Source organism: Cyprinus carpio, chromosome A8 (assembly GCF_018340385.1).
Source record: "Cyprinus carpio isolate SPL01 chromosome A8, ASM1834038v1, whole genome shotgun sequence".
Lineage (NCBI taxonomy): Eukaryota > Metazoa > Chordata > Actinopteri > Cypriniformes > Cyprinidae > Cyprinus > Cyprinus carpio.
In genome coordinates, this window is record NC_056579.1 from 15,411,102 (window position 1) to 15,436,844 (window position 25,743).

At 34.8% G+C, this 25,743-nt stretch overlaps 2 protein-coding genes across 2 annotated transcripts in view; one reads left to right on the forward strand and one right to left on the reverse strand.

The window, feature by feature from the left end:
- Nucleotides 1–175: 175 nt before the first annotated feature.
- On the reverse strand, nucleotides 176–4,778 carry LOC109095200 (UPF0600 protein C5orf51 homolog). The gene is made up of 6 exons (XM_019108883.2): nucleotides 4,512–4,778; nucleotides 3,308–3,417; nucleotides 2,386–2,532; nucleotides 1,917–2,048; nucleotides 1,717–1,831; nucleotides 176–1,022 (listed from the first exon to the last, which is right to left on the reverse strand). Exons 1-6 carry the CDS (start codon nucleotides 4,600–4,602, stop codon nucleotides 787–789), a joined length of 831 nt encoding a protein of 276 aa, XP_018964428.1. The 5' UTR covers nucleotides 4,603–4,778; the 3' UTR covers nucleotides 176–786.
- A 784-nt stretch (nucleotides 4,779–5,562) lies between these two features.
- The window catches only part of LOC109097673 (succinyl-CoA:3-ketoacid coenzyme A transferase 1, mitochondrial-like), a 38,889-nt gene continuing 18,708 nt past the window's right edge, over nucleotides 5,563–25,743 (forward strand). Inside the window, exons 1-12 of the mRNA XM_042762471.1 lie at nucleotides 5,563–5,786; nucleotides 7,304–7,412; nucleotides 7,664–7,754; nucleotides 13,165–13,300; nucleotides 13,466–13,615; nucleotides 13,769–13,875; nucleotides 15,143–15,203; nucleotides 23,288–23,395; nucleotides 23,508–23,622; nucleotides 24,009–24,103; nucleotides 24,948–24,996; nucleotides 25,134–25,206. Of these exons, the coding sequence (XP_042618405.1) occupies nucleotides 5,688–5,786; nucleotides 7,304–7,412; nucleotides 7,664–7,754; nucleotides 13,165–13,300; nucleotides 13,466–13,615; nucleotides 13,769–13,875; nucleotides 15,143–15,203; nucleotides 23,288–23,395; nucleotides 23,508–23,622; nucleotides 24,009–24,103; nucleotides 24,948–24,996; nucleotides 25,134–25,206 (1,193 nt within the window). The 5' untranslated portion in view covers nucleotides 5,563–5,687. The remainder of the gene's footprint in view (nucleotides 5,787–7,303; nucleotides 7,413–7,663; nucleotides 7,755–13,164; nucleotides 13,301–13,465; nucleotides 13,616–13,768; nucleotides 13,876–15,142; nucleotides 15,204–23,287; nucleotides 23,396–23,507; nucleotides 23,623–24,008; nucleotides 24,104–24,947; nucleotides 24,997–25,133; nucleotides 25,207–25,743) is intronic.

The window sequence follows — 25,743 nt, forward strand, 5'->3', positions numbered from 1 at the left end:
TTTTTGTTTCAATCTGATTTTTTAATCAAGGATGCTCGTTTTTTCTATACATTAAAAGGTTAGCAACAAGAGTATAAAAGACTTTTGAACCAGTATCCTGCATCTCCAACCTTTTGAATATGTACCAACCTTTCAAATATGTGAAACCAAAATATCACGCACATGTTAACATTTCAACATTTCTTAACCCAAAATTTATTTCAATGAAGACATAAAAACCAAAAAATGAACTTCATTTTAAAAAGAATATGACCAAAAAGTTTAGCTTTTTAAAAGTATACTATCAAAATATCCAAATTCCCATCTCTTAACATCTGGTCAATGAAAGAAATAAAGATGCAACTTTTAATAAGCGAGCAGAAGAGGTGTCATATACAAAGATGTTATTAAAAAGAAAAGATCCATACTTAAAAATGGTCACAAATACTTTAATATGCAACATATACCTGCATTTTCCTCTCCTTTGTACCATTTCTTTTAACATATATAAATGACATTTATAAATGTAATGAATTGAAAATAAATAATTAAAATTAAAATAAATAAAAAGTTGCGATGTTTCTTGGTTGGAATTTTTTTTCTTAAACAAATAGTTATTTGTTTATATTTTACATTAGAAGTATTATTCCACATTCTCGGCAAAAACACACATCCAGAAAACAAATCTGGACCGGAAGATAAGTGCCTTTTTTTCCTGTATTTTTCTTTTTAAATCTTTTTGTTTTTTGCTAGTTTCAGAACAATTACATTTTTGTGAATCTCCTCTCCTAAAAGCTCTCTCCAGGTTTACTGTAAAATGCTAAGGATCTCCTTGGCATTCTCTGTGTTCCAGCCCTGACCCTGAAGTGGCCCCTCGCATGCCAGCACATACTTATGGAGGATTTGTGTGCCAATATCTCGGAAATGAAGCCTGTCCTCTTTGCGCTCTGTGGTGTCCATGCTGCAGTCCTCATATTTCACTGCCCAGAAACACATCTCACCAATGTACATCATTGTAAGCAAGTGAGTATCAGAAAAGATACCTAGAGGGGAAAAAATACATTTGTCAGTTTTGAAAAGAATATAAACACACACACACCAAACATTTTATTTTGATTAGTAAAAATCATATTCTTTAAAAATAACGTTATGCTTGATTTTAAGATGAATTAATAAATAAAACTAAGCATCTCGTGGGCACATTAACCTCAAAGTTTACAATGAACTTCAATTGCCTCCTTCCAGACAAGCTATATGACTTCATAGAACTTTGCAGATCATTTATTATTATATAGCAAATGTTAATTATAATGAACTTCAGTAAAAATCAATGCATTTTAAAAACACTAGCAATCTCAAAATTATTGGTTGCTATAGATTAATGGAAGCAACTAGGGGTGGAGTTTGCAGGCTACACATATTTCTGATGGAAAATTACTTTACTTCGTAAATGAAATTAAATATTTGAAGATACTGATAACCCACTGGTTTGAAAATCTGTCCTGCAGAGACACAATGCCTGATGTGTCACACACAGCTTAGAAACGCCACAAAAATCAAAAATTGGTCTTTCAGTTTTATAAGACACAATCTGAAGTCAGTGCAGCCACAAAAATCAAAAATTGGTCTTTCAGTTTTATAACAGAAAGTACACTTGCAACACAGCTTAGAAACGCCACAAAAATCAAAAATTGGTCTTTCAGTTTTATAACAGAAAGTACACTTGCAAAGATGTACCTTCTGCCAGAAAATTGGCGGTTGCAGAGTCATGAAAAACCACACCATCGTTTAGCTTGACTGAGTTCCTCACTTGCAACATTCTCATAAGGTAACGCACACCTTCTTGAAGACACTGTGAAGACACGGAGCATTGCAACACTTACTCAAGTCATGGCCACTAAAACTGGCACTGTGGAGTGAAAGGTTGGAGAAAGAACCTTAAGGAAAGTGGCTTTGTTCTTCTTGATCCATTGCTTGCGTTGGTGTAGTGTGTGGCAGTACATATATAATAATGCCCCACGCCTCCAGTAAAGGCACTCCAGCAGCTCCAGCCCCAGCACAGACTGCACCTGAACCCAACCACATCATCACACTATAGTTATTAAGAGCAGAGCTTTTGAATCTTATTCAGTCAATGCCAATTAAACTAGAAAAATATAGACCTGTAGGTTTTGTTTACTTATGCTATGTGTTATAATGCATAAAAAGTTGCAAAAAAAAATTGAATGCACTTTTGTTGCAAACAAACAAACAACATATGATACAACGGTATAAAAAAAAAAAAAAGACATTTCCTAATCCAAAAATATTAACCATTGGGTGTGGATGCCTTATTTAGAATCAACAGCAAATAATGAAACAAATTGTTCCAAGTAAAGATCTTCTAAAGATACTGAAATACAACACCTCTTGTGCAGGTACCAGCCGCCCTGCTAACACCTCTGGCTCTGTCAAGTCCTGTAGCAACTGCTGAATTTTAAAAGGGGAAGTGTCCTCAGGAAACTCCTGATCTACAAGCCTGTTTTCCTCATAGAATGTAATGTCCAAGACAACCTGTAGAAAAGCAGGTAAAACAATGGGCCATATGAGCCACTACATCTAAAACAAGGTATCTGCAGTGTTTTTAAAATGAAACTTGAGACTTTCTAAGCCCTGCACAAATAAGATACTATATGCAGAACAAACCCATGCAAAAAAAATCATATATTGCATATTCTTTTACTCAATTGAACAGGCTGGGCACACATTCACCTGCAAAAAACAATAGCTGAACATTTAAAAAAGACAAGTTTTATTCAACATATACATATGTATTGAAATCGGCTGATGTACTAATATATAATTACATATGAATTAGGTTTTGATCGATATTGAAATTTGCTGATATAATATGTTTAAAGAAAAGCCACTAAACAGATTAGTGTCGATAATAATAAAATTTACATATTGAATGTGTTAAATAATGTTCTTAGTCTCTCCTTTCTGTAAGAGGGTGAAATTAAATTCCAGATGTAGAAAAAAACTGGATAATGTGTGAATTTGAAATATAAATAAGCATGAAAACACTGACTCTTCATTTTAAATGTCTGCAGTTTATTATTTGCATTAGGCCATATTGCTTTACCGCCTCAAATTTAAGACATCCTAAATTTATATTGAAGACTTCAAACTTTTGATGAAACTGAATTCAAGACACTTTTAAGGATGTATGGGACCCTGTTAAATTTTGTATTGTTCACACATTCAACATGTTAATCTATAGTTATAATAGAATATAATTATAATTATAATAGAATGTTGCAGGTGAGACCCGTGTTATGTGAAGTACCTGTGTATAATCCTGCAGCAGTTTAGGGAGGCTGCTGCTCTCTCCTCCATGTCTATAATGGGTTTTCAACTTGTCAAGTATGGAAGATGCATTCTGTAAGTAGTCATCATCTAGAAAAAACAAACAAAAAATACAATATGTTAATATTTAATACCTAATAGAGGATATACAACATGAGAGTTTACAGTTGGTGGTCTAAGAAAAACAGCTGATGTTATATAGGCTATTGTTCCAGCAAAATATTGGCCCTAAATGACTTTCTGGAATCAGGATTTTAAATATATCTATAAAAAGAAAATATTACACTTATATAGCAGCTTTAATGAATGTAAATCTATAATCTAAAGCTCAGCTTTTGGTATAAAACAAATTCAACACCACAACGACTAAGAAACTAGCTCTGCAAAATCAACATTGCACTGTCTAAAAAGAGCTTGTTTTAAAAACACTGTGTACGTCCTCTGTTTTATTCTGATTACACTCTATCTGCTGAGAATAATTCAACTGAAGCATTTGAAAACAAGAATGCATTGGTATGTGTGTACACTATGTATGATTTACAGGACCCAAAAATAGTGCAATAATCTGCATCATTCAGACTACAAGTAAATAACACAGAATTGTGATTTTTTTTCTGATCATGCATCTGTGCCTTGTTTTATATTAACGTGCCCTTTTGTCTGGCTGAAGTAGGCAAATACGTATTGAATAATTCTGCTAAAAGAGTTTGACAGGCCATTAAATTCTTACTTACCTCTCATATTATTTAATGTGAGGTTGTAATATGACATTGCAAAATGACTATAACGATGTATGTTATGTTTTATATTATTTGTGCATCGCGTTCTGTATCACAGCATGACCACATGCGACTTCACTCAATTTATGCAAACTGGATCTTACTAGCTAGCATTACGTTCAAAATGACAGATCGTAATAAACGTGCTTTACCTTTTACATTAGCTTGCGGTTTAGTGTAAGTACTACGGTGTTCGTATGAACTAGTTAGTCAAACATATGTCGTATAAACGGGGTGATAGATGGGCAGGAAAATGTTTGTTGTGATTCGCAGGAATGCTAACGCAGAGCAGCTAAGCTAACCAGCTAACGATGACAACACCGGGCTGATTCTGCCACTGAACATGCATTTTCTAAAATAACGGGAGGCTACTTTTGCGCAACTGACGACATGATTCCCGGTTACCTGGTTTCTCCGTCCGAAGAGTGGCACACTTGTTATCTAACTCAAAAATCCTCCTCTCCAGCTCGACGCTTCGTCTGTAGTCGTCGGCCATGACTGCAAACGACAGTCACGTGACGAGCGCGCGATTACTCACGTGCAGAGGAATACAGGGATGTTTTCTTCTTTAATTTCATTCATAAACTTCACGCCTGGCACTGACATCAAAGTAGGAGCTTACTTTGTCAAAATTATCCCCATAATATTCTGTGTTTGATAACAGTGGATTGAAATATTGGCAGAAGTTTTGAATGGGAGTCCGACTCATTTCCGCGAATCGATTCTTTCAAACAGCTTTTTATAAAGAATCACTTCAAGGAAAGATTCATCAATTATTTTAGGTTATGACGTAAATGTGCCATCACGTGGTGTCATGTTGCGCTTGTGTCCGATTAGCATATATATTTCTGTTACTTTTTATGTAATTTACTTTTGATAATTACTGTTATTATCGGTTTTGTGTATGTATTTTTATTAGTTGTATTTGCATTTTATTTATTTATTCATTAATTGATTTATAAATAATAATAATTTCCCCTGACTGTTGTTGTTATATAGAATTTTTTTAAATAAAAAACCTTAAAAAACATTTTAAAAAAAGCACAAGTAGGTTCACTTTATATGATAGTGAGCACAAGTACGAAACACATATTAAATATCATTAAAAAAAATAGCCAAACAATGCACATTCATTATAGTTTTTTAGTGTAAATAATAATAAAAAAGTGCTTAGGTTCTAAATGTTTTAATGAGCTGGATCAAGGCTGCACTACCTCTCACAATACTATCTAGTAATTTCTTAATATAATATAATATAATATAATATAATATAATATAATATAATATAATATAATATAATATGGATCACTGAGACATGTACTAAATAGCTGCCTTGTTCAATCTGGAACCACTCTGAAAGATTCACGATTCATGACTGGTATGGTGAACATCCGACACATTAAAAAAGATCCGATTCATGAATCGGAAATCGCTAGATGGTGGTGAGAGGGTTAAATGCAAATAAGCTAATCGAGCCCCCGACACTCCTTCTCATACTTCATTCCCGCCTATCTGAGATCAACGAGGGCATACTGTCACCATCATTCACTACACACAATATTAGGCCTGTAATTTGCAGACATGGCGAGTCTTAAAGCGCTATCTAGAGTGGAGAGTGTGATCATCAGGAACGTGACAGCGACGATCAGGACGAACATCTCGCGATTCTCCGTAGGCAAGGTCAGTGTTTACTAACAAAAGACGGTGCTTCCGAAATTTTGCACGATGTTGAACGTGTCGGTGCTTCTGTTTTTGTCTTTTTTTGAACCCCACTTTGCATTGCATGGAGAAGATAGATAAACGTGCAGATCTTATTAGAAGGCTATATTAATATATATGTGAGGTGTGTGCATGAGTTTAAAAGAATGATGTTGCAACGCTTATATATGTACTTGAATTCAAAAGCTTGTGTAATTGCATACATCTCAGACACAGAGAGAGACTAGTGAAACTAGGCATTTTGTGCTGCATTGTATTTTCTTAGCAAACCATTTAAAGACCATCAGCATACTTTTGACCTTGATTTTCAGAGTAACAACCAATCATTGATGTTTTCATTTGTTTTATTGTTGATCTGGAAACACATGGTCACTAAGCATTACTGTAATGAGGCACAAAACACCCATTTTTATCAATAGCTTCCATTAAAATGCTAGTTTTTAAAATTAGGACAACTAACTTGACAGCACTGCCAACACTATTCCTTGGTTAACAGTAACCTGACTCTGCTCTCTCCTACTCACACACCTCCCCTTTTGTTCCACCTACCAGTTTTGCCTTTTTATATCACACAACATGTGAACTAGACTGCTATAATAACTGCCCTACAAAGGTATATATATAATACTCCAGACCCAGACTGCTAAGCCTGGGTTTTGAAGTCATATAGTTATGACACAGTCTCATGCTAGTGTCATGTGCTTCTGAGGTTCATGGAGTTGTTCTTTATACAGTCAGAGCAGAAACCTTTGAATGATTGTTTCAAGGAATAACAGTGGTAATGATCATATGTGCTTTCTTTGTTGAGTGAGATATTATGCTCTTTGGATTACTATTATAACACTATTATTTGTCTATTATTATTTGGTAATATGGCTTAAGGCTGCCATACATACAAAACCAAAGCAAGTTATTTATTGAGGCCGAGTGGTAAGTGTTCAGCTGTTTCCTCTCCTCGTCCTTTAGTGGAGCATTTGTGAGGTCAAACATGCACTGTTGTGTCAACATATAAGGATATAAATGAAACGGACGTCTTGGCTGGACTCCCGGGGTTTGTTTAGCAAGTGCATGTCAGTATGGGGAAATGGTCAAACTGTTGTAGTTGACTGACGAAATAGATCTTACTTGATGTTTATTTTCTATGCATGATTTAGGATTCCATTGTAAATGGTTAACATTGTTAGAGGCGCAGCACTCATGAATGGAAAAGTCACTGATCTTCATAGTGTTAGTATTCCACTTGGCTGTATGCCTCAAAACACTACTTACAGTATATGGAATTGCACAAACACTTGAGTTTATTCAATGGAAATGGAGATTGAAAGGAAGCTTAAAGGATTTCCATTGTAGTACAGATTCACTGACTGTGAGTTTAAGTGTGTAAATCTCTTTCATTAGTGCTTTGAAGTTGTTGCCTGTAGTGTTTTTTGTATGTTCAGCCTGCTTCATTCATTCTGCTAAATGTCTGTTGTTGGCAGACGTGTGGCTGTTACTTTTCCACTTCAAGACAACGGCCCGGGCGATTTTATTCAGACCCCCTTGACGCAGTCAAGGATATTCCTAATGGAGCAACTATCCTTGTGGGAGGTAAGAGTTATGATTTATCATCAATAATCAATTGTTTTATGCTGACAAAAATATATTAATTTATTTAAAAAACTTGTACAGGATTTTTAAATGACATATTATTATTATTATTATTATTATTGTTATTGTATATATTATATTATATTATATTATATTATATTATATTATATTATATTACAACAGCATTATTGATAAACAGCTGACGTCAACCATTTTGTAAACTGTATAATAACCTTTCCTCTCATTCACAGGTTTTGGCCTGTGTGGTATTCCAGAAAATCTGATTAACAGTTTGCTGAAGACAGGAGTTAAGAGCCTGACTGCAGTCAGCAATAATGCAGGGTAAGCCTTTTTATATGTAAACAACAACATAAACCCAGCCAAAAACTGTGATTGAACCGAATTTGACCATCTTTATTACTCCACTAGTAGGCCTAACACTGACCTCTTGTACTTCCTGACACACGCAAACAACAGAAACAGCTTATATTTAAGTGTTAAAACTAACAGTAAATGATTAATGTGACACATACAGATGGCACTCGACCAGAGCTTTTTACCACCGCGAGTACCGCCGCCTCCGTGTCTGCAAAATGCATTTGCAGCTTTCGACCCCTTAGTGGTGCTTTAAACACAAGTTATAAAGTGAATGCATCAAAGCGCATTTTCACAAATAGCAGTCAGCTTTGCATTGCAAAGGGTTACATTTGACGGCTGCAGTTGGCAGAAAATCAAAGAAAAACACTGTAGTTAAAATATTTCATATTCACTGAAGTAAATTTAGTACTTATGTGTGTTTATTTAGAGCTTTTATTTTTTGTTTTAGTTTTAATAGGCCTATTTAAGCTCTAAGCTACTTTATATATAGCTCTAAGCTACTATATATATATATATATATATATATATACTTACATATATTTATTACATATATACAGCTGCCCGAATTAAAAAGAGTATTTGTCATTGAATCATTCATTCAGGAGATTCCAATAGTGAAACAAGACAAGAATTGAGACACTGACTCCTTCATTTTTTAAAATTGGCTGGGGTCGTGGCCTAATGGTTAGAGAGTCTTTTAGTACTGGTAGGAAATGTAGGTGAGGAGAGTGAATGAACAGCGCTCTCTTCCACCCTCAAAACCATGACTGGTTCCCTTGAGCAAGCCATTGAACCCCCATTTGCTTCCCGGGATTATTAATTCATTTTCTTGGTTTAAGATCCATCATTTTATTTAAATTGTGAATATCCTAAAAAATGTATTATAAACGAGTAAAAGGTATGTATTAGGCATTTTATTATTATTGTTAGTTAAAACATGATTTAATTATTATTTAAACATGTTTTAATTAATACAAAGGAACAATTTAATAAAAAGTGATCAACAATTTGATCAGATTTGTGGCATGTCATGAGCAGGGCTCTGTTTGCGGGAATAGATGTGTCAAAAAAGGACTGATAATGAATATGTGTAAGTACGCGTGACCTGCTGAAATGTGTCAGTGATTTATTAAAAGTAAGTTTCAAAACTTTCCTTTGTGACAATGATGCCAAAATATGTGTTAGAACTAGGCCTTCATCACTCATAATCCTTTAGCAACAATAATCCACCTTTTGTATCATTTTATATTTTATGGCATAATGGACACCTCTTTTGTAATCTAATGTAATCTAAATATTCATAGAAGTAATCTAAAATACTGGCTGGGACTGTACAGTAAAAAGTTAGCATGCTTTGAGCTGCACTGCTGTCACTGTATTATTTCACTGTAACAGTGGTCAAACAGCCGGAACAATAAACATTTATACAATGAATAATTCAAGATAAAATGTTATAATGCTTTATTAGCCTATTATTCTAATATTTCCACTGATATATTTCATTATTTAAACCTTTATTTGCAAGTGAAAATGTCAGAATTCTAGCTTTATTGAGCAATGGTGTCAACTGTCCCTTTGCGCCACCTAGTGGTGATTTTGTAAACAAGTTTCACATGTGCCTGGGTTTTATTTGGTACACAAGGGGGTAGTAGGCATTTTGGTTGACTATGTACAGTAGTCCATTATTGTGTAAAAGTCCGGCCATAATCAGAAAGGATGCTTCTTTGAGTCTGTGAGATTTAAAATCATTTTGGAGCCTTTTGAGATATGGCAAAATAACCAAATCAACTGCAGTCGCTCTAGATAAACATCTGATGTCTTGAGTACAACTCCATAACCTCAGTTGTTCTCTAAATGACACCACAAGAATTTCTCCCTTAAATGACGATGAGAATGTGTGCACAACTGACCACAAATAGAAAGAGATTACCAGTGTGAAGCATCACACCACCTTTTTCTCAAACAGGATAAACAAGTCTAATCTCTTAAGTAGGCCTAAGCAAATTTGCACACAAGGAAATTAACGATCAAAATTCCTTCGTTGTAGAGTAAAGTTTTTTTTTTTTTTTTTTTTTTTTTACATGGCTAATATATAGTCTATTTACTGTCTTATTGGATATTGGCATTTGGTTTATTGCTGCTATGTTGCAGCTGCTCTGATCATGTCACTTGACACTATGTATAGGCCTCTCTGTCCTGGCATTTTCCCAGGTTGGTTGTCTATGACTGTATTATTGCGTAGTTTCTGAAAGTGGGCCAGTTATGTTATTTTGGTTCTTTTTTTTTCTATCATGACCAGAGAGCAAAGCCAGTGTGGGTTACTGCTGAAAATGGTTGAAGAAAGCAATAAAGTACATTCTAATCATTTTAGTAAGGCTTAAATAAGACTATATATGCTGAAAACATAAAAAAAAAAAAAAACCTTTTTCCAACATTATTTATATTTGTCAGCTCCATTATAACAGCAATTTCCCAAAACCATATAAATACCACTTCTAGTTCAATACAGCTGGCTTTTTTCCAGAGTTAGTTTTTGGAAAACCACAAGGGAAGTTTTGACCTGTTTTAAATAGAGAGTTCTCGACTGATTCCCTTTCTTGAAGTTTATTTCCTTCCCATCTGACTGTTTGAATCCTGCTGTTCTTGACTGTGTTGTTTGTTGTAGACCTTGTTCTGCGAGTTCTGAATCTCTGTGGTGAAAATCTTTTGGTCTACCACAGAGAGACTGTAATGTGAAACCAGCGTCACAGCAGTGTTTGGCATTAGCATGCATTGCTTGCACAGAAGGACTTTGTTTCCTGTGCAACTTCTTTCCATCAACAACCCCTGCTGATACTTTTAACGTGTTACTCGTTACTTAGAAATGGTGTACTGACTTTTTTGGAAGTAGTTATTGGCCACTGCCTATTATCTGGTTACAGACTGATGTTATTATAAAAAGTTGAAAGAGTTGCCTTAACACTGCAGCAGTGTTATATGGATAATTGTGCAACAGTTAGTTCCGTATCTTGAATTTAATTTGGCTGAAATGCTTTTTCACATTTGAATCACTCACTTGTCTGTGATTGCATTTTCCAGACTGTCAGTCTGTGTATATTAGTGGAGTGGATTTTTCAGTTACTTTTTCTGCAGGTTACACTGATACGCCAGTAGGTGCCGTCATTATGACTGAATTATTGAATGATTCCTTCAACTGATTTATTTAAAAAAAAAAAAAAAAACAGATTCACAGGAACAAAGCATGTGACTGTTGCATTACTGTTACTAAACTGAAATAGTCTACTTGAAAGAGTGAATGAAAACGAGTGAGTGAATTTGGACACTGAGTGCACCAGAAGCACGGTGGATGCCACCTGCTGGCTAGTTCTAAGGAATTAATTTGGTGCTACCCTCACAGTGCATGTGAATTAGCAGCAAGCTGTTGAGTGTACATCAGTTTTCAATGTGGTGTATTATGGGATTGAATGATTCAATAATGTCCACTCAAATAGTGCACTATATACAGGTATGGGGGTAATTTTATGCACAGCCTGTCTTTATGAGTGAATCATTCATTTAAACAATTTGCCCCAAATAACTGATTCATTCAAAAAGAAAATGACACCACTGATGTGTGAATCTTGTAGATTCACAACACTGATTTTCTTTAATTTTGAACTTTTTCCACCGGCAGAGCTGTGTAAGTAACTGCCAAAATTATCTAAAATGTAAATGACTCAACATTGACTCGCACTAGTTACAGTATATTAATTGTGCTTTTTATAAAATACAGAAATCAAGTGATTTTATCTCTAAATTCTAAGCACATATGACCTAGATAGCGGCTTGTTTTATCCTTTCTCTTAAAACTAGTTTAAGTTCAAGCACTAAAAAGCCTTTGTCGTTTCTCTGGCAGGTGAAAAAGTGAAGAAGACACATTAGAAGAGAGTTAATGAGAACACGGCTTGACACAGTATGTGTCTAATTGCAACCTTTCTCGGTCCAGTGAATGAGTCGTGACATCAAGAGCCTGTGCTCCCTGTTGATTGAATGATCCTAAAAATATGCATGAGCTTATAAAATGTCTGCATTAACTTTCATCAAACATTCCCCCCTCATGTTTCACCAGAACACCTTTGGTATCAACAGTTTAAAAATGTCCAGATCTGCTCTACTGCACTGACTACCTTTAAAAAGGGATAGCCAACGTTTTTATACCTCAGTGCCTTTCAAGTGTCAGTAAGTCATTTTGCCGTTAGTTAATGAGTGACAAAATCAGTTTTGAGTCACTGCTTCTGTAACTGTGCCAAGCCACTGCACACATCAAGCTAAGGAGGTCCAACAGATCTGTAAAATGTTTCATGTTTTATGCTGTAAATATGAGTTGTGTGGCCTTTGTCTCTGTATTCAGTGCGTGTTTTGAATTTTAATTACCTGTTTGTTACAGAATGCCCATTGGACACTGGATTTAGACCTGTTTAGGCAATATTTTTCCATCAGTAGTTCAGCCTAAATTAGACATTGGTTTTCTAGAAATGTTTATTTATGGCTTTACTGTTAAGACAGTATCTGAGGGTGGTGTGGCTAACCATCTGGATTTGTTACTGAAAGAATGCAACTGTAGTTTTCAGAGGTTTGGGGTCAGTAAGATTGATTGATTGATTGATTGATTTGTCAAAATAAATGAATAGTTTTATTCAGTAAGGAAGAATAAATATTAAAATAAATAAAAAAAATATTAAGCAGCACAACTGTCAACATTGATAATATTCAGAAATGTTTATTGAGCACAGAATCAGCATATTAGAATGATTTCTGAAGGATCACACATAAATGCAGCCTCGGTGAGCATTAGTGACATCACTGGAATAAATTATATTTTAAAATATACAACAATAGAAAACAGATATTTTAAATATTACTGTTTACTGAATTTTTGAGCACATAAATGCAGCCTCGGTGAGCATTAGTGACACAAAAAAAAAAAAAAACATAACATAAACAAACTAAAATAAAATACATCTCCACACTTGCACATCTTTTGCAGTCGGGTTGTATTGAGCCAGTCTCCTTGAGCTATGAATGCCATATGAATACTCACTTTAGAGCTGCAGGACAATGACACTGCGATGTTCTCTTTACTAGTGACTATCCTGATCTATAATGTCAAAGGTAGTAGACAAGGAAAAATATCTAGTCCATTTTTGACTATTTAACATGGTTTCATTTGAACGGTCATCCATAAAGAATGACATTTTTACAGTAATGTAGTGTACTCAAGGCAAATACTAGAAGGTAATAATAAATTAGTTATGTATGCACTGAATAGGTTAGAAATATATTGCATGAGGATATATTTAGGTGTATTTTTTTATTTTCTTTATGGTTTACACAGAGTTGATGACTTTGGCCTGGGCCTGCTCCTTCGGACCAAACAGATCAAGCGTATGATCTCGTCATATGTGGGGGAGAATGTGGAGTTTGAGAGGCAGTATCTCAGTGGTGAGCTGGAGGTGGAATTGACCCCACAGGTGAGACCATCCTTTACCCAAACCTTCAGAATAAACACTTCGTCTTTGTTCTCAATGGCAAGTTTATTGCCAAGTAAATGCATGCTAAAGATTTTATAGTACCATTCTTCCAAAAAGATCCAATTAGGTGGATTTTGTTTACCCATTGTGCTGTGTTCATGGCAGGGCACGCTAGCAGAGCGGATCAGGGCCGGAGGCGCAGGTGTGCCTGCCTTCTTCACTGCCACAGGCTATGGCACACTCATCCAAGAGGGAGGCTCGCCTATCAAATACAACAAGGACGGTACCATTGCCATCGCAAGTGAACCCAGAGAGGTCAGAGCTACTGCTTTTATTTTCCAGTCTTACTGACTGATACAATAAAACAGCTGATGTCTCTGCAGATGAAGTTTGATCACTATTAATATCTGAAGTGTGATCAGTAAAAATAGATTTAGCATTTATATTGATTTCAATGTTGTATTTTAGGTGTGTGAATTTAATGGCCGGCACTATATCATGGAAAAATCCATTACGGGGGACTTTGCACTGGTCAAAGCCTGGAAAGCAGACAAAGCTGGGAATGTCATCTTCAGGTGTCTATTTTTATTTTTTTTAGGATGTTCAGACCTACTTTAGACAGACTTGGACAGTTTTCCTTAACTGTGCAGTGTCACATGTTCACTGGTGTGGTTGGTGTTTTGCCCAAACTGAAAATGGCTATTATCTCTCACCTTTTTGTTTTCATTTAGCACAATCCCACAGACTGTTTCACTGAAAGGAAGGCCACATGAGACACTTTTTAAAAAGGAGACATAAACAGTACCTTATTTTAGATTAAATTTTAAACACAGTAGACAAGGCAAACTCTTAAAATGACTGTAATTTCAAACCCAGTCATTTTATTCATTATACAACCCACAGAGAATAATGTTCTAAAAATAGTACTAAAATACATAAAAGAATGGAATAGTGGTATTTTTAAATATTCTTTTTAAATGCACTGCTATTCAGAGGACTTCTGCATAACAAAGCTGCATTTATTTGATCAACAATACAGTAAAAACAATAATACTGTGAAATATTATGACAATGTAAAATAACTTTTATATTTTAACATATTTTAAAATGTAATTTATTACTAAAGGTAAAGCTGAATTTTGAGCATCATTACTCTAGTCTTCAGTGTCACATGATACTTCAGAAATCATTCTAATATGCTGATTTGCTGCTCAAGAAACATTTCTTCTTATTATCAATGTTGAAAAGAGTTAACACTGCTTAAAAGTTTTGTTGAAACCATCATGCATTTTTTTTTACGATTCTTTAATGAATAGAAAGAAATACAAATCTTACTGACCCCAAACTTTTGAACAGTAGTCTATGTATAAAATACATTAACAAATGTTAAAATAAAAACACAAAAGGCATGTTGCCATATTAAAGAATTATATTATAGAGTTAGTGTTATACAAATAGCCGTGAGTGGTAAAATACTGATATATTGCATTTGAAAACATTCACATTTCCAATGTTACATAATTTTGTATAGCATCTTGTTTTACCACCAGGTTGCACTGTTTCCTTTTCCATAAAAAAAATGAAACGTACTGTGTTAATTTTTTTTAGCATGAGGCCACCACTATGGATGATGACTTGACAATAGTTATTTTAATAGTCAAACTGATTTTTATAGCTTGTCATTCTGGCTTATTTCACTATATTTCCTCATCAGTGGCTCGTAAATAGAGGAAAGGACAATCCAGTCTTTCATATATAACATTTCACCTCAGCTCTGGACGTTTGAAGTCAGTGTTACAGACTTCAATGCTTAGCATGTACCTTTTTTTGTTTCTTTTACAGGAAAACAGCACGAAACTTCAACCAGCCCATGTGCAAGGCAGCCAAGATCACAATTGTGGAGGTAGGTGGACACCACATGACCACATAACACGTGCTTCTTTCAGATTCTGTTTGGTGCATTATTACAAGTTTAAAAGCCTGTACATGTATCATATTATCCATCCTATGAATTCAATTCCCCTAAACATATATCTCTTCATCTGCGGTTCATTTCATCGTTTTTCACATAAACAAAACAAATTGTTGGTTTCATCTCGATCTTTGAAGTTTTTTCCCCCTATTCACTCCTTTTTCATTTCCTTTCTACGGAGGGCGCTTTTCAAACACTTGTCTGCATATCAAATATGCTTTTATCTAAGCCTTTGTTCAAAACACACATCCACGAACAAAAGACTTATCAAAAGGCATTTTCAGTCGCCATGAACAAACTTCATTAATTAATATGGCCTTCCAGCATCCCGTTCTTTCTCTTGCAGCCCTGGTTTGAAACGGTTTACAATGTGAAGCGATAACTGAATTCAAACCCTTTGTGTAGATATTTCTGTAACTAGGTTTCACCCTTCACAATCTGTATACCAATCAATCCATTACTAATAGTATCGTCAGGAAGGAAGACTTTTAGCTCGCTCGTATTGTTTAATTGTCTTCTGCAGCAATCGTGTCAGATGCTATCAGCACATTAGAGCTTTTATTTTTCTGGTTTTTAATCTTTATTGTGGCTCAACAGCAATATGAGCAGTTATTAGTGGCCAGTATCTTCTGACAATATGATTATTGCAGTCCCACTAAAGATAAGCTTATCAGTTTACTGAACACACAGTAATAGTTAAAGGCTTTTTTTTTCGGTGTTTGTGCATGTGGTGATGAAAACCGTCGTGCTAGGAGAATGAATCAGTCGGCTGAGTGCTGAGCAACAGTGTGTATCTTGCATTCTGCCTCTGTTTGACTGGTTAAGATGTTATTTGTGGCAGCAGCCCTTCAGCTTTCGCAGCAGGGACTCATGCCACGCGCTGCCATCACTGTTGTCTGAGGATGAGAAAGGAAAACAGTCATCTGGTTTACTACAAGTGCCTGTCTCAAATGTTTTAAAAAATTATCTTGAGGATTCTATACGTATCCGTTGTATTTATACAGTACCATTCATTTTAGGTCAGAATTACTTTTATTCACTAACCATGCATTCAATTTCTCAAATGTGACAGTAAAGGCATTTATAATTTTAAATTAAAAATCAAATTGATTGACCGGCCTAGTTAAAACTTTAGACCAAATGCATGTAGTGGAGATTTTGTGCAAAAGCTTTTTGAGAGCATAGTGGATGTGACCCACTTTTGTGGATATTGCGTGGAAGTGCAAGTACATCTCTTTTCCCAGACAGAACTATCCTGTTATGTGAAGATGATGATGTGAATCGTCCTTACAGTCCTCCATAAGCTTATTATGGTCTCTTGTGCTTGATTGGAACCGGCGTAAGCTCTGTCCCATGCTTTACTTCAAAGAGACTGTCATTTCCTTCGGCCCTTCACCTGTACCCCCTGCCATATTTGCATATATTATTTGGCTGTGGAGTGCGTTATATTTAAAATATGTTACTTTCTGACATCTGATTTTTCACTTTAAATTAGCTGAGGCCATATTTAGCTGCGTGAAAGGGAGACAGTGTTTTATGATCATCCAGTAATAATCTGCCAAAATCAGTAGCCATGTTAAATTATTTCCTCTCAATTGGCTGGCTGATGAGGCCTACCAATGACTCGGTGTTTCGAGAAAAGTCAGATCCAGGCGCTGGAAATACTGATGCCACTGGAGGAAACTGCCACCTTATTTCCTCTCATTATAAAACAGACAGCATGTCACAGCGTCCTAATTAACAGGATATCTGATAGCTGTGCGTCCATAAAGCTGCTATTTAACTAATGAACTAAAAAGAAATTATCATTAGCATTAACCAAAGGAAATGTAGATTGCCAAAAAACAATAATAAAGCAGGAGAAATCGATTTGGCCAGTCGGTTGCCAGGCGACACAAGCTTGCACAGCAGATCCGTGGTATATTCCAGATATCCTGTATTGCAGGTACAATGAGGCCCAGAGCATTGTGGGATGCAAGGGCAGTTGGTTCAAACAAGGCCATATTTGCTAGTGTAATCAATTATAGCGATCAGGTTTTTTTTTTTTTTCTTCAAATTTTGTTGAAACAACAGGTTGCATGAAATGGGTTTTCCAGGATGAGGCTAATTGGTTATTGATAAAATTCGTCCTCAAAGGTATTATCTCTCCTCCTACCTCTGTCCAATTTCAAAACGCTGATTATCCTATTGGTTTGTTGCACATAAATTACCAGTGCACAGCTGGGGCGTTGTGAGCGAGATCAAGGATATTGCAAAATGTGAAGCCAGTAGATTGTAATGTTGATTTTTCAATCCTGTTTCAATCAGATAACCTCCTAGTAGAATATTTGGGCATTTCTTTATGTAAAGATTTTCTTATTATTCTGCCAATTCTTTGTTTTGTCCCCTCCCATGTCTTAATCACAACTGTATGGTACCCAGAAAGGTTAATTTAAATAGAAATGTAATTAATAATTAGTTCGTTTATTCAAAAATGATACATTCTGCATGATACATGATGCTGTTTTTTTAAATACAATTACAATTAGCTTTCATTTTAAATTTCAAAATTAAAAAAGGGCACAAAGACAAGTATTATATAGTCTCAGAAAAAAAGGTACTTAAGTTGTCACTGGGGCAGTGATCTGGATCTCACACATTTAATTTAAATACTAATTTTTGCTGTTTTACGGTGCCTTGTGATGCCTTTTTGAACACTGTAAAAATCTTTGAAATTACCGGTCAAAAACAAAAATTAAATGAAATCTCCCATTTAGATTTATTTAAGTTTTTCACCATATACAGTAAGATAATTGTTACTATTAAAATTATTGGTAATATATAAATATATATATATATATATATATATATATATATATATATATATTTTGACATCACAGTTAGGTATGGTTTCGGTACAGTGGGGGAAAAACTAAACATAAAATAGCTTTTTTTAAATATAAAACTGTGGTTTACTGAACAAATGACTCTTTCTTTAAATATATTTAATTCTAATTAAAATTCTCTTAAGGATAAAAATCTACCTCAGATTCTGGTCTAAACTAGTTACAATTAACAACAGAGCCCAAACTTAAATTCAGTTACTGTTTATTTTTATATTATAATCCACACTCAAATTAAATAATTTTATGCAAATAAGTAAATTGCACATAATGTAGTTTTTAAATTAACTTCTAAATTATACATGTTCTATTTGTTGGTGAAATATAATCATTTACACAATGGCTCTCATAAAGTGTTTCATAACAGATTTATTTAAACATAAATTAAAAATTAAAACATCACTCACAAGTAAAATATAATGAGTATATGGGTCTAATATTTTGTGAAATGCTCTTCTCTAGACTTCATATCTTTGAAATAATGAGCTGTGGACACTGATGACTTGCCTGAGGTAAATGAAATGCTATGTGACATTTTGTTTACAAGCTGTTTTGTTGTCGTCTTTCCGTGGTTGAAACACTGATTGAGCGATTACACCAGGCATGAGATGTTCGTTTATGTTTATTTTGCATTAAAACTAGTAGTAAAGAGTAAGGGATGATTGTGCTCCAGCGATGTGTCACGCCACATTAAAGCGTGTCAAAACGGCATTTATTGTTTGAATTTCCTGAAAATAAATGGACACAATTTGAAAGACGAGACGTTTCTTATCAAATGTATAAATAAATAAAAAATAATCTGGAAGTTTCCAATTAAGTTACGTTTACACAGTGGTTAAAACAATATATACACATCCATACTGAACCGAAAGACCCGTAGCAGAAATTTCTGGTACGAATACGTGTACCCCTAGTAATATAGTAATATGTATAAAATATGTATATATATGTTTATATACAGTATGTAGTACGGTAAGTGCAGATACTATATGATAATCAACTATTTATATTGTAGATTGCCTTGTTAGTTTATTTGAAAGGCTGTATTCTGTTTTATCAATGCCCTTGGTGTAGATTCATTTTATGAAAATTTGCTACATGTCGATATACAATTTTTAAAACGTACCTGCTTCTTTAGAGGTCCCCTTCTCTTCAGTTGGTGCATATTCCCCACAAGGGCCACTTGAGTGAAGTGGAAATTGTATTTAGCCTCAGGTTTGGCGGTCCCTCAAGGTGCATGCTGCTGATAGGCCAGGACTCTTCTAACATACTCATACTGAGCTGAAACCTGCTTCAAAAACATCTGGAGCGGACCAAGAAGAGAAGAAATATATGTTGTTGTTGTTTTTTTTTTTTTGGAATTTAAAAACACACAACACTGTACAAAAACACTACTACACAAAATCTATACATACCTTGTTTTGTGTTTTTTAGAAAATGTCACATAGCTTAGTAATGTTCATGCCTCCATTGGATTTTTGGATTTGGATTTGTCTCAATTAACCGTTTTTGAAGATTACGGTTTATTTGTGCACTGTCTGTTGCCTGTGCTTGGCATTTAGTATAAAGTGAGATTTACAAAAATAAACGTAATCATTTTTAGCTACCTGCCTCATTTTAAGCGATATGTAGAATATATCCACTGCATGTTTCTGATCGAGTCACCAGCTGTTTCATAACAACATGGGTCCATCAGCTTCTGTAGATTTAACTGGCTTTGACAAGGATCTTAGTCCAAAAAAAGAACAAACCCTCGAAAAAAGGTTTCTCTGTATCCCTCAGGGATTTTGTATCCCTGTTTCCTTCTTTCTAGGTGACATCAAGCTTATTTTCATTCCAATTGAAGACCAAATGCCTCTTCAGAGGAAGATATGTCAATATCTGAGTTTATTCCTGGGGGCTTCTTCTGTATATAAATAGATAGACAGATAGACCCTTCCTTTTCACATTATAAATCAAAATATTATATTAACTATAATATAAATGCAGCAATACAAAGCAGCAATTTTTATATAATATAAAATAAAATATTATAAATGTAAATCAGTATACACACTATTTTTTCACATTAAATATTAAAATGCTTTATTATATAAAATGTAAATGCATCAACATTAAGCATTTAAGCAGTTATTTTTCATATATAATGTAATATAATATAAAAGAAAGCAATATAATATAAATGCATTAATGTAAAGCAGTACATACAGTGCATCTAAAACATTCTAAATTAAAAAATGCCTTACTATATAATTTTTTTTAGAATATAATATTTCTTTAATAATGACAATTTTATGTTTTATGTTTATGCTATCATTTTGTTTCCTAGTGTATGAAGTGTGCATGAAGGGTTAATGAGGCAGCAAACTCTCCAGAGAGAGTGTTGCTAACTCCTACAGATTTCATTTTGTGCTCTGCATTAAACCCTTAGGTCGTCTGGAAGCCTGAGCCCTTCAATCACTCGCTGCCCTGCACAGCCCGTCTAATGATAAAAAGCCAAATGCTACCAGCGGTAACCATGACAACAGCAACACTGCTCAATCTAGGCTCATCTTTTTGCCGTCTCTAACGCTGCCGCGTGCAGAGGACACATTTGTAATATGCACCGATTTCAGGAAGTGTCCCTTTATGTACAATATACAAGTGTGCTGAATCTGACAAGGAAAGTCACACTGGTGCATCGGATCCTTAGGAAGCCTGGCGTTTTTTCTCTGTTTGTGTACATCTGCAGGGTTTAAATATGCTTTGGGCGCATCGATTTGGTTCTCAGTGAAGTGTGTTTTTTCCCCTGAGCCTTTATCTGAGCTTCAGGTTTTTGTTCAGTATTTTAAGAGCTTATTTTTGGTCCTTAAAAGAGTGCTAAGCCGCTCTCTGAGCTCTCAGCGGCGCTGTCTGTGAAACTGCGTGTGCGACTTTATGCTTTATCACACACACCACCAGAACAGGTACAACATCAGCATTCATCACAGGAGGATGCGGACAAAAACACGTTTCTTCAACATGAGACATAATCGACAAAATCTGCGTCAAATGAGTTTACACTATATAATTACTGATCACAAAGTTCATCCAAAATTTACATATTTTAAACTTGTATCATTTTCTCTGTTCCATGAAACATAAACAGAGTTTTTTTTTAGCAGGATGTTTCACATGCTATTGGTTTTTGTGTGTCTTGTAACAGGTTACAATTTACAGATATTAAAGCTACATAAAAGAATTAATTTTGAAGTATTCAAAATATTTAATCACTAAAGGTTTGTTATTATAAATGGTAAACACTATTGCTTCTCTTGTTTCTTGTTACTGGTTACAAGTGCTACATTTGAAAACGTAAATATAAAAATTGGACAGATGAGATATTAATTATTAGTACAGAGTATTAATAATTAATCACCAGGTTTGTTTAATAATGGTAAACACTGTTGGTTCTTCTGTTTCTCATATTCCACATTTGAATATGCTAATATTAAAATTGCACAAATGGGATATCAATTATCATTATGGAGCATTAATAATTAATGCCAGGGTTGTCATTAGTAATGGTAAACACTATTGCTTCTTGTGTTTCTCAACTGGTTACAAGTGCCAAGTTTGACTATGCAAACATTTAAATTGCAGAAATTAACTAGTATTGGAGTATTAGAAATTAACCACTAGGTTTGTTGTTAATAGAGTTAAATGCTATTGGTTCTTGCATATTTTCTTATATGCAAATAATAAAATTGCACAAATTTAATATTCATTAGTGTTGGGGTATTATTAATTAATCACTAGGTTTGCAGGTAATAATGGTAAATGTTATTTGTTCTTGTGTTTTCTGTAACAGGTTAGAAGTGCAAACTTAGAATATGCAAATAATAAAATTCACAAATATTGATAGATAGTGTGAAATGTTATTGATTAATCACCAGGTTTGTTAGTGATAATGGTAATTTTTGGTCATGTTAATTGTATGTAAAAGAGCTATGATAAGAGCTTTGTGCACATTCTGCTAAACATCTCTGTAAACCCCGCTTTTATGAAAACTTTTCACTTCAGCCTGATATATAAAGGAATATTTGAAACATTAGTGGCTATGGAAAGTTTTTTTTTGAGTCTTGAGTAGCTTTCAGCACTTCATTTCCTGTTTCTCTCTAGTCTCCAAAGACAGATAGGTTAACATTTTCCCATTTGCAGGGCAAACCCTCCTCAATCAGGCTGCTTATATGTGACAGGTTTATTGTTCCCTGTAGGGTCCTCAAAGCTGCCCATATCAATGCTGTGTGAAGTCGATAAAGGCAAAATCAACATCTCTGAATTCAGAATAAAAGCTTTTTTCTTACATTTGACACAGTGTACAGCGTCCCCACCATTTTCAGGGGCAGTTTAACCTACAGTGTGTAGTACTTTTTCAGCTGTAATGGATCGCAGACAGAGAGCTGATGATAGATGATGATACAGGGCACTGATATATTGTCAGACACTGAACTGTCATCTAGCCTGGCATCCATTTAAATTGCAGGTTTTCAATCCCCAAACAAGAGTCTTGAGACAATAGATTGCCAGGAAGATTTAAGGAAAATGTGTATGTGTATATAATTATATAATTATGCATGTAATAAATTTAAAGACTTAGGGAAGAAAGTGGCAGAAACCGGCAAGTGTAACTTTAATAACAATATAAACATAAACAACATAATGAAAGTAAGTGGCAGCTGCCTCATGGCAGACAGTAATTTATTCCTGTGTTGGCAAAGCTGAATTTTCAGCATCATTACTCCAGTCTTCAGTGTCACATGATCCTTCAGAAATCATTTTAATATGCTGATTTGATCCTCATGAAACATTTCTTAGAAAATTGTCTACTTACTGTCTCTTTTGATCAGTTTTTGTATATACTGATTGACATTCAGCAAATAAATTAGGCTAAATATATACATTCTTTTATTGCAGGAAGTTATAGTACTTACAAAAAAGGAGCACTAAGGATTATGCAAAATTACCAAAACTTTATTCATGGCAGGTGATCTGAAGTCCAACGGTGCTATAAAAGGGTTTGAATTTAGAGAAGCAGTCAGGAATTCTGCCCATCTGTAGTTCCTTTCTTATTGTATCATTGTCATCATCAGCTGGTCTATGTTCTGTCTTTAGGTGGAGGAGATTGTAGACGTGGGCACATTTGCAGCAGAAGACATCCACATCCCCAGCATCTACGTCCACAGGATTGTCAAGGGAGATCGCTACGAGAAGCGGATCGAGGTGAGGTGGCTTGACTTGTCTGGCTTGTTTCTATCAGTTTTCCTATATCCATCTATCCTCCTTCATCTTTTTTTTTCTCCTTATTGCCGCCCCTCTGTCTGACCTTTTGCAGAGGCGTACAGTAAAGAAAGGCCAGGCTGAAAAACCCAAACCCAAGAAAGATTCTGATGTAGTGAGAGAGAGGATTATTCGCAGAGCTGCGCTGGAGTTCGAGGACGGGATGTACGGTGTGTACAGTGTTTCAGACCACGTCTCTCTTCTTTTATCCAGTGTACCCGAAAAATAATATTCTGTCATCATGTACTCACCCTCATGTTGTTCCAAAACTGTCTGATGGTTTTGTGAATGAAAAAAAGGGGGAATTTTGAAGAATCTGTCTTGGCCATGCAATTACAGTGAATGGTGATTGAAGCTTTCAGAGCATAATAGAAGTGAATCACACAACGTGTGTGCTATATTTCAAGCATATGAAAACTATACTGAAATTTGGTGAGCTTTTACTTTAATTTTAGCCAATAATTATAAGCAACAATGGCTTTAATGTTTGCTAAATATGTAATTTCCTGTGTGTCTCTCTTGATAATCCATTAATGCGGTTTGATAACCTTTTTAGCTAACCTGGGCATTGGAATCCCCATGCTGGCCAGTAATTTCATTAAACCGGATATTACCGTCCACCTGCAGAGTGAAAATGGCATTCTGGGGCTGGTAAGTTCCTTTCACAGATTGGTATTGAATTTGCTAAATATGGTTAGAAATTCGGTTATACACGCTTTTGAATGTCCTGTTTGTTATGATTTTATTGTCCTTGTGTTCATGTTTATGTTAATGAGACAGAAAATCACTTTAAAAAAAAAGTTTTATCTAGTTGTTTTTGAAATGTTGACATGCAGAAGTATAAATTATTTAGAAGCTACACTACTATTCAAAAGGGTTTTGAATACTTTTATTCGTCAAGGAAACATAAAATTAATTAAAAGTGATAGCAAAGAAATGTATAATGTTACAAAAGTATAATGTTTTTTTTAAATAAATGCTGATCTTTTGAACTTTCTTTAACTTTCTTCACTAATATATATAATTGTAATATATTAAAATTACATCAAAACAGAAATTATGTTTTAAATTGTAATAGTATTACATCATATAATATAAATTAATCCATTTTTAACAAATGAGACTAATTTTAAAAAATTCCCAGCCCGAAACTGATCTAAATATTAATATCAAATATTATAAACGTAGTGTACATTTCAACATATTACTGCTATTAGATATACTAAATATTAATATCAAATATTACTGCTATTAGATATACAGTAGGCATTATATATATATAAAAGGAACAATAATGAATTCATACACAAAAATGTCAGATCTGTGTAAATGTTCTTTATCTACTGTACATGAAGCAACAGTTGAATCCTTGGCTCCATTTAACTTTAAATGTTGTTGTTATATGTCGTATTTATGTCTGTATTAATATGAGTGATTTTTGCGCTCCTCATAAAAGCATTTCTAAGTACTGTTTTGTGCTTTTTGAATAATTCAGGGCCCTTACCCAACAGAGGAAGAAGTTGATCCAGATCTCATCAACGCTGGTAATAATTATCCCTAATTTTCATACTAGTAGACAGTTATACAGCATTAGCATTGCATAAATTGCCTTTTAATAACCTAATTTGTCCATTCAGAGTGCCTAATGAAATCTCTTCCCATTTCACCCTCACCCTTTCAGGTAAAGAAACTGTCACAGTTCTTCCTGGAGCCGCTTATTTCTCTAGCGACGATTCCTTTGCCATGATCAGAGGGTAATGATGAATCACATTTAAGCCCTTAAAATGATATTCAGTCATGTGTAAGGAATTTTTATATAGCGTATATTCAGTGTTTTGTAACCATTCCCACAAAACATTTTTCTCAATTTGACTTTCAGTAGATTGTTCCTCAGACAGGCTGAGCACTTTGACCCAGATGCTGACACTTTTAAAGAGGCCAGCTGTGGGTGGAAGAGCTCACTTAGACATTCCTGATAATAAATGTGACATTTCGTGTCGAATGAAGCGCCGTGGCTGTTTTGGCTTGATTTGGAGTGGGTAAAGGGTTGTTTGCTGTGTGTTAATGGTGAAAGTGAGGGATGGAGCGGAGGCAGAATATTCAATGAGTCGGCCGTGATGCTGCCTGCGCCTCAGGCCAAGTTGGCTGACATTTTCAGCGCTGTCAAAACAGGTGGCTACTTTAATTGGATGCTTCTTGTACTGCTCAGTAGGGTGAGACGGCCAGAACGAAGGTGCTTTGTCTCTTGCCGGGACTGTTCTGGCCTTCACGGAGGGATCGTGCGGTGCTGT